Genomic DNA, 10,424 nt, shown 5'->3' on the forward strand with positions numbered 1-10,424 from the left:
GTGTATTCTATCAGAAGCACGCTTTTTTAAAACTAGACATTTGTTGAATAAAGTGTTTTTTATTCAAAATTCTTTACTCGCAAATAAATTATTAAATGACTAAAAAAGAAACATCGTATTTTATAGTGTGAAAGAAATAAAAATAAAAAGATTAGCAAACGATTATTAGCGAAAAAAATATGAATGAAATTTTACGCTACGCGCGCGAAGTCAAGTTTCTTCCAAGTTTATCACATTTTAATATTAATCGCCCCAATTAGTTATTTCTTTATGGTCGCTAAATTATTTTTTTAAAAATAATTAATTTTAATTTTTCTCAGCTTCTAATAAATAAAAACAGTTGAAACTTTAGATTTTTCAATTGAAAAATATGTAGATTAATATGGTATAAAAAAATTCATACCTTATAATTCAATAATGTTTCATCCTCACTTTAAATAAACAATAAAAAATAATAAATTATTATTAAAAATTATTTTTTGCATGAAATTATCTTTGGGTAAATGAGTTTTATGAGTGGGTGCAATTTTTTTTGAATTGCTTCATTAGTTTTGAAAATATGACTGAAAACGCAAAAAGCGAAATTAACATTAAGGGGTACGAACTTTGAATCGCTCTCCTGAACAAACTATGGAGACAAGGCTTCCTTTAGTCAAAATTTCATATCAGATTTAAGGATAACTTATGATATAGCATTTAATAAACTGAAAGAGCAGCAGATCTTACAAAATCAAAAACAAATGCAAAAGGCTAAACTTCGAAACTTTAATGTAAACGATATTGTGTACAGTCCACAAAAAAAAAAAAGATATCACCCTGAATAACTTTCGTTCTAATGATCGGATTTTCACGAACTAAAAGTTAATCTAAATGGTTCCCGGGGGTGACCTCAAATATGCTAATTAATTAGTGCTAACTATTAGTTAAGTTACGAAATCAGACACAAAAACGTACTTTCTCTGATAAAACATGTATTTTTTTTTACATATTTGGAATCTAGACACTTGAATTAAGGGGGGGGGGGTAGACAAAATTTTAAAAAAATTGGGTTGTAAATTGGGTAGCAATAAAGGCTTATATATTTGGCGATAGTCCAGAAAACCGCCAAAAAAAGTCGCCAGCGCAAATGAATATTGTAAGATAACCCATTGACTAATTCAAAAGCGTAATGCTTAATTTTACTAGGTTGCTAGGCAACCTAGTAAAAGAACTCTGAATGTAAAAAAAAAAAAAAATTAGATAATGTTCTGTGATTGCTGGGAGAGGTTTAATTAATTGTTAATAGAAAATATCTCGAAGTTCCAAGGCAATAGACAATTTTTAAGCTGATTTCTGTCCAAAAAGCAAAAAAATTTTTTTTTAAAAAAACTCCTTTGAAAAGGAAATTTGAATTGATTTAAAAATTATTTACGATTTTTTAAGTTTTTAGAATTTAAATACATGAACTTTTTATCTGATATTATTTAGATAAGTTGTTTTTGCTATATTTATTCGAGGATTTCTTACTGAAATCAAATTGACATAACTTATTATAGCTATATACAAAATTTTAGAGATAATCATTTTTACAGATTTAATCGAGTCTTCTAGGCAAGAAAGTTTGAAGAAACAAAAAGTGCTTGAAAAATAAAATGTAGATTGTATAGTAATTCTAATACACATTCACAAGGTTTTCTATAATTTACGATACTTCTTTTTTCTATAACTCAAGGAATTTCTGAATGTTTAGTGGCATTTTAAAAACATTGAAACCTGTTATATTTAAGAATAAGATATTGAAATAACATGTTGCATATTGTATGATTCATTGTTTAAAAAATCGCTTCATTCTGCTAGATATTTAGGTTACATGGTTTTCTTTGGATAAAGATGATTAGCAAATAGCATCCTCATGTTTCGATACATTCTGAAACTTACGTTCGCAAATTCACCATAAAATGTCGCACAGCATATTCTTCAATTATGATAAGTTACATTTACCCCCAAATACTGCTACTATGATTATTTTTGTTTTCTTATATATATATCTGATACTCTCTTTCTAAGCAGAGCTCGTAAGATCCTTAAGATACTGAAATGGGGGCACAAAAACTTAAAAGATAAAATGTTTAATTTCATTAACTCAAAATATCTGGTCTCAAAAATTCAATTTTTAAGTTAAATCTAACTTTTACACTATTGTGGCTATTACGTTTTTAAAGACCACATAAATCCTGTTAAAATATAGAAATGCTTATGTTTACTTTAACGAGTGTAAAATACTTATCAAAATAATGATCAAGACTCAAATGTAAAACGGTATAATTGATGATAAAAACTCACCTGGCCTCAAAAAATATGAAGAGGGAAGTTAAAGTCGACATGTTTCGAGCGTTCAAATATAATCGCCCATTCTCAAAACTTGTCAAGCTTGAATAACTTATGACTTTTATTATTGGACACTCAAAACATGTCTATTTTTATTATCATCTATTATTTTTTAAATCAATGAAGTTTTTATATTTTCGATTCAGTTTTTTAGGATTATCTATTTAGTTACACAACATATTAAATTATTTCACTCGATATTAAAATAAGTTTTACATAAGCTATAGGCGCAGGTTCTTTGATTGAAAAAAATAATAATTCACTACTTTCGAAAAAAATCAATGATTTTTTTTTTTTTTTTTTTTTTTTTTTGCTGCAAGCCTTAAATTTCAAAAGTCGAATGTGAAAATGGAATGTCCCCTAGCACCAGGAATCGAATTTAAATAGTTTCAAGGACAACTATTTCAAAACAGTTTGCGTTTCCGTCCTACTCGAAGTTGTTTGAAAAGGTATTTTTTATATATCGATTCCAAAGTTTATTCTGCATATATTTCAGGGTACACTTTCGGAGTATTTCGATCGAGTTTATTTTTACACCCTTATTTACTTAAAATTATTAAATAATTTACTTAAAATAAAATATTCAAGCTACCTGATTTAATGCATTTATAGTATAATAGTAAACGGGGCCTCCATCGCATATCCTTAACCTTGATACCGCTATCATTAAATAAATGGAATAAGCTTAGATAAATAATAAAATTAATTGTTTTCTCGTTTTAATTTTCAAGGAAATATGTTTCGATCAAGCAGATTTCATTCTGGAAATAGCGTTCTGGAATCATTCTTATCCTCTTTTGACGAAATATAGGAAAAATTGGTTTTCACAATTTCTGAAAAAAGTATGTTAGCCTTCTTGCCACGCTTTTTTTATTTTAATTTTTTTTTTATTTTTAATCAAAATAAGATCGGAAATTGCGTATTTTTTATTGCATTTTTTTTTTAAAAATAAGATGGTTCCAAAATTGGCACGGCTTCGGAATCTTCTTACAAAATTCAATTTTTATTATTTCCTGCTTAACAAAATAAGGCATTTCTCCTGATAACAAATTATACTACAATAATATCTTGGGAATCGTGCTAAAGACAAAAATTAAACAAAATAGTTTAGCATATTATCCGGAAAAAAATCTACATGTAATCATAAGAAAGAGTAAAAGATATAATGAAATAATTATTGAATCACGCGTGGTCAGATAATTAAAAATTTAATTTCACAACTAAAATGTTAGGACGACATTTAAGATACTGAGATATTTTAAGACGCTTAAAAATTTTGGCTACGTATTCGACAGCTTTTTATGTTAGGTATCTTTAGACTCTTTGTAGTGACTTTTAAAGCATCAACACTATTTTAGATAATCTATGTTGAAGTCACAAGAAACAAAACAAAAAAAAGACTATCAATGATTTATATTCCTTTTTCGAAAAAGCTAGTATGCTTAGAAAATAATCAGTTGTTTTGCATTAAATAATTGTAAACAGTGGAATGTTTTTAATTTCTTAACAAGGTATTATTCTTAGCTAGCAGACAATAATTCTTTTAAAAGAAAACTTGACTATAATTTAAAAACGAACTTCACTTTAAAGAAAACCTAAATTAAAGTACTAAAAAATTGTTAGTATATTAATGAAGAAATAATACAAGAATAAGATTTTTAAAAATGTTAAAATGTGATTAAATAGTTGGTAAAATAGTTCTGCGAAACACTTCCAGACAGGTGATTAAAAAATTACTTCTAACATTAAGACGATATATAAGATGTTGAGAAATTTGCGATGATGTGAGGTATGCTTAAATATGTTTACTACGTATTTTTACTAATATTTATAAAAATTTTATTCAAGAAATTGATAAATATTTTATTCCAAATCTATTCATACGTATGTATACTATTGAAATTGTATCAGTTATTGAGACGGAAAAACTAAAAACTAAAAAATAATCACATTAAATAAGCACAATCTGGTGTATAATCATATTCTATCAGAAGCATGCTTTTATAAAACTCTACATTAATTGAATAAAAATTTTTTTATTCAATAAGATGTTTTATTCAAATTTCTTTACTAAATTGCAAATAGAATTTTAGACTATTAAAAAAGAAACATCTTATTTTATAGTTTTAAAAAAATAAAAATAAAAAGATTTGCAAACGATCATAAGCGAAAGAAATATGAATGAAATTTTCGGTACGCGCGCTAAGTTAAGTTCCTCGTAAGTTTATCACATTTTAATATTTATCGCCCCACTTAATCATTTCTTCATTGTCGCCAAATTATTCTTTTTTAAATAATTAATTTTAATTTTTCTCATCTTCTAATAAATAAAAACAGTTGAAACTTTAGATTTTTCAATTGAAAAATATGTTGATTAAAATGGTATAAAAAAATTCATACCTTATAATTCAACTTTTTTTCATCCTCACATTAATTAAATAATAAAAATAATAAATAATTATTAAAAATTATTTTTTTCATGAAATTATCTTTGGGTAAATGAGTTTTATGACTGGGTGCAATTTTTTTGAATTGCTTCATTAGTTTTTAAAATATGACTGAAAACGCAAAAAGCGAAATTAACATTAAGGGGCCCGAACTTTGAATCGCTCTCCTGACCAAACTATGGAGACCACATTTCCCAGATTGCGGCTACCCCCTATATTTTGAAGATGAAAAATCCAAATATGTAAAAAAAATGTATGTTTATTCAGAGAAAGTACGTTTTTGTGTCTGATTTCGTAACTTAATTAATAGTCAGCACTAATTAATTAGCATATTTGAAGTCACCCCCAGAGACCATTAAGATTGACTTTTAGTTCGTGAAAATCCGATCATTAGAACGAAAGTTATTCAGGGTGATATCTTTTTTTTTTTTGCGGACTGTACAATGGTTACACCTATAGAATTTTTACCTTTTACCAAAGTTCAAGGTTTTGGACACAAGACAGTTTTACCCAGTTTAAGACAGTAAAACCCACGTGTCCTGTCCAAAACCAGTTTAGGACGTCCAAAACCCCAACCCTGCCCTTAACTAGTAACATGTAGATTGAATGTATGACTTAGGTTCGTGATAAATTACGCATGCATTATGTTCTTTCTTTTTATTCGAATCTTTAATTCAAAACTAAATTTAAAAATTGTATTTTACAGATGGAGAGAGGTCTGGAAGCTGGGGGCTCAAAACATCAAAAACAGAATCGTCTGAAAGAGCTGATTTCATAAACAATTTTTCTGAACCTCCTTCCCTGCAGCGCATTGCAGTAGTGTCGATTGCAATCGGGCTATGGACGGCGCCTGATATAAGGAATGAAATGACAATTTCTCCGTTATACGATATCAAAGATATAGTTGAGTTAGAGGGAAGAATATTAAACAAATTGTCCAATAGCTCTTTGCCCTCATCGCTGAAGACCGAAATCTCATACGTTATTCGACCCATTAGGTTGCAGTTGTCGAAAGCATTTCGTAGTTACTTTAGAAGGACAGGATACCAAAGAAAACTCTGTGAGTATTACATGAAGCGTGGTTCAATTTATTGGACAGTTGAGGGGACAGTTGACACAGTGAAATCCCTTAAGGAACTATTCTATAATGGAAGCTTAGATATTTGCGATTTGTATGAGATAGCCTGCTCTCACTGTTTAGGGGAATATGCTTCAATTTTGTGGGAGAAAATTCCAGAACAATTTAGGAACAACTTTAGAATGTACTGGGATGATTTGATAACATACTGGACATGTGCCCTCGAGAATAATTTAGGGAGTTTTCTAACTAGACTTATAGATTATGAAAACATATACGATGATAAGTTTAGTATTGATGTAAATATGATTGCTTGCTCGATTCGAATAGGTAACATAGTTGCCCTAAAGTATTTCTGGAAAAAATTGTCGGAGCAGGAGAAAAACGATCATTTGAGTAAGTGGCTTTTGCAAGCTGCTCAACGTATGAGAGTTCTAAATCATATATCTTATCAAGATTCTTCAGAAAATTTAGATGTATTATGTTTTTTATTATCTCATGTCAATCGTATAACTCATATGACCGAATTTTTTCGGAATCATTCTCGCGTATTAGTGTTTTTGTTCGAAAGTTGGCCATATCAAAGAATATTCTTGTCCATGATTTTTGAACTATTGGATAATCTTCAAGAAGACATTTATTTATGTATAATGTCGATTATTAGTTCTACGATGAGTAAAAGGGGAAATGAAATGACGATTTTTAAAGAAATATGGAGTGCCAGTCCATTAAGACTAAGACTATCATTTTTGAAAAATGAATATCTTTGCCGCAAAGTGTGGTTGCGCTTGCTGGAATTAGAAAATCTGAACTTGTCTGTCAGGATAATAAATGATGCTTCCAAAGAAGAGATTAAACTATTTATCTGCTTTATATTTAGCCGGCCTGAATTCAATCGTGCTATTTATTCAAACAATCTGAATTCACTCCACGTGTTATTATCAAAATCTACCTTGCCACCAGAATGTTATCCTTATAAAATCAATCTTATAGAGCAAAGAGAGCAAGATAGACTGATAATATCGTGGCTTATTAGATTTAGCGATTGGCATATTTGTATTGAGTGGATATGCGATGGTAACATCCAAGCAGTTGAATCTTTTTTGAGATGGGCTTATCAATCTGTAGAAATTGAAACATTTAAGAAAACAGTGTCATCTCCACATGTTATCTATTTGACATTAATATTTTTGTCCAACTATGAGAGTGTGGACCAGTTTCTGAATTGGTATTTCCAGACGGGAGATGAAATTCAACAATTTAAAGCAGACTTTTTGCGAAAAAGTTATAATTATTTTTTCAAGCGATTCATAGACATGCTATACATTCTATCAAAAACAGAAGGATATGTGTTACAAAAATTTATAAACTACAACTTGTCTTCTCTTGTAAACGTTGCAGAATTTCGACTTATTTGTCGTAGTTGTATAGAGTATGCACTGAGTAAAGGTTTTCTTGAAAGTGCCACCGTACTTTTGAATGCATCTTTTGATAATATGAATGAAGTGAAGCGTTACAAAAACGAACTTATACTATCTGAGAAAAGAATTAAAAAGGTTCTGCTCTTAAATCAATCACTAACTGATGAGGATTGGAATCATGTGAAAGAAATCGTAATGTGGTCCTCGCCTCTATCCCTAAATACAGTCACAGAATTAAAGTCACTAATTCTGGAGCAAAAGACTAGTAACTTTTTCCAAGATGAATTGAATCCACAGATTTCAGCTCTCCTTGATTTACTAGAGAATGTTGTTGAGAAAGATGGCAGATGATAGTTGAACATTTTTTTGTGATCAAAAGCGAATGCAAATAAAATCGCTGTCAAAAATAAAAACATATTTATTAAATTAATTTAAGAAATATTTATACTTAATTACATTGATAAGCAACAAGTAAAAATATTATCTACTCCATGTAAGGGTTTGATTTTTATAAAAACAACTGAAAGACAACATGTCTCAATGGCATAGTGGTTAGGACGAGCGTTAAGCCACTATGCCATTGAGACATTTTAAGTCGAAGTGATGAGGTTGATGGTTCGAAGCTTGTCCCATACATCTTTATGTATAATTTATTTTTCAAATATCTCTTTATTTTTTCAAACTTCGGAGTTTAACTAGTAGATGCCGCCATGAGCATCGTGATTTTTTTTTTCCAAATATTTTCTATTTCACGCAATTCAAGATGAAGTTTTTTCACTAGGTGGCAGCATGAGCAATGATATAAACTAAAAATTAACCAACTCAAAGAAAAGAGTAAAATTTTATATTTCCGAATGCTCTACGTACAGTCCTAGCATGCTGGCTAGCGTAGTGGCTAAATCAGTACGGTAGGAATATATTTTATGCCGAGATCGAGGGTTCGAAACTTGAGTTAAATATTTTTATTTATATACTCATAAAGATTTTTCAAATGTTTTTACTCTATTTAAATAGACAATGGTAACTATTTTATTCACTAGATGTCAGTAGGAGCAACAAACAAAAGATCTTTGAATATTTTCATTTCCTTACATTTTAGTTTCTCATTCTTACACTTGTTCTTACACATTCTTACAAATGTAAAAATTATTTTGATAATTAAAAATTTTCTTCATACATTTGTAATATGATTAATTACTAATCTTGTTCAAATGTATTCTTAATATAAAAAGTAAACAATCTCTATTTTTTACGCAGTAATTTATCCTTCCTGAAAATTAAAATTACATTAATATTGTTTTATAATGAAATATTCTACAACAATCATGTTTACTAATTAATTACAATTATATATTTTTTTCTATATAATTCTGAACACTGATAATGTTTTTAAAACAAAATATTTTAATGTCAAATATAAACAAAGTCAAATTGTATAAAATTGAATAGTTTAAAATTTTTTAGTAACATTAAAAGTCTAGTAAATTATTGTTCCAAAAATTTAATTGAACTAATATTTTTAAAATACTAATCTTATTAACTATGTTTTATCTTAGTTAAAGTACATAAACAACATGCAATTCGTCTTACATTTTTACGAAATCAACATAACTATATATTTTAAAGAAATTCAAATAAAACAGTAATTTTTTTGTTAATTACTTGAAGGTTCATTACACTATCACTTCGTTTAACAACTCCTATACATATACCTCAATCATTTTAGTCTTGTTTCTTCCTGAAAATCGATTTAAAAAAAATTTTGTTTTTAAAATTCTTGTTACCCTTTTAAGCACATTTTGCTAAGATTTAATTTTATTTGTTAAAAATTTGTAAATATAACTTTCATCATATAACTTCAAAAATTAGAAAATGTTTAAATTTCTTTTGAACCATTTGTGTTTTTAAAAGTTCCAATAAAAATATTAACTTTTAACAGCATCAAATCAATGTTTTATTAAAATGTTTCAGTTTTTGTAGCTTTTGGCATGAAGTCAAGTGTTAGTACTCGCGTCCAAAAATTTCGAGAAAAAGAAAAAAAACTAAAAAAATAGGAAAAAAAAGAATGGTTTAGTTACTCAATGTAAAAGAAGTTTAAGAAATGGCGAAAAAGCGCATAAAGCAGTAATACAATTTCGAACAAATTGAAATTTGCCCTCTATAATCAATCCACTGCGGGAGTGTGTGTATATGCACTGAAGAGCCAAAAAAAAACTGGTATACCTGCCAAATATCGTGTAGGGTACCCGCGAGCACGCAGAAGTGCCGCAACACGAAGTGGCATGGATTCGAACAATGTGTGAAGTAGTGCTGGAGATAATTGACACCATGAATCTTGCAGGGCTGTCCATCAACCAGTGGGAGTAAGAGGGGGTGGGGATATCTTCTGAACATCACGTTGCAAGGCATCCCAAATATCCCAGCGGTGTCGTAGATTTGATGTTTTAGGATTTTCGGATTTCCGATCTACACTCGTTGTCTTATATACGCGTTGTCGATCGCAGCGCTGTACTTTGATTAGCTCCATACCCCTTTATTTGCATACTCATGCCTGTACCAGTTTTTATGGCTCTTCAGTGTATATATATATATATAAAATAAGCGAGACAACAGCCTCTGTTATCCCGCCAGATGTCGCTCGTCTGAACAAAAGGCATAGAACTTTCTCGATGTAAAGGAGTTAGTCAGTTGGAATTGTCTGTCGGAGTAGTTTCTAAGTGAAACGGGTAACCTTAGTGGTTAAGAGCCTATATGACTATGTTATTAGTTATTTGAAGTTTGTTTCTGTGTGAAACTTGGAACCTGTGTGGTTCGATCTTTTTTGTTTAAGAGTCTGTGTGACTCATATTATTATTAAAGAATAAGCATAATCATTAAATGTCGTGATTGACTTTATTAATGGTAACCAAGGCATTTACATATATATATATGTGTGTGTGTGCGCGTATATATATATATATACACTCCCGCAGTGGACTGATCGTAAAAACACGGTTAGTAGAGAATTGAAGTCAAACAGCTCTGGCTGCTGTCAGTAAGCGGGTAAGCCATTTTGATCAGCTTGCGTAAGGACCGAGGGTGCGCGGTATCGGTTCCCGTTAAACTCTTCTG

General features: G+C 29.5%; 1 protein-coding gene across 1 annotated transcript in view; it reads left to right on the forward strand.

Annotated features, from left to right (window-relative positions):
• The window catches only part of LOC147806220 (uncharacterized), a 43,223-nt gene extending 35,418 nt beyond the window's left edge, over positions 1–7,805 (forward strand). Inside the window, exon 2 of the mRNA XM_087169012.1 lies at positions 5,521–7,805. Within this exon, the coding sequence (XP_087025138.1) occupies positions 5,521–7,664 (2,144 nt within the window). The 3' untranslated portion in view covers positions 7,665–7,805. The remainder of the gene's footprint in view (positions 1–5,520) is intronic.
• Positions 7,806–10,424: the final 2,619 nt, after the last annotated feature.

The sequence above is a fragment of the Parasteatoda tepidariorum genome, chromosome 8, assembly GCF_982258835.1.
Source record: "Parasteatoda tepidariorum strain Cologne lab strain chromosome 8, Ptep-v5.0, whole genome shotgun sequence".
NCBI classification, from domain to species: domain Eukaryota; kingdom Metazoa; phylum Arthropoda; class Arachnida; order Araneae; family Theridiidae; genus Parasteatoda; species Parasteatoda tepidariorum.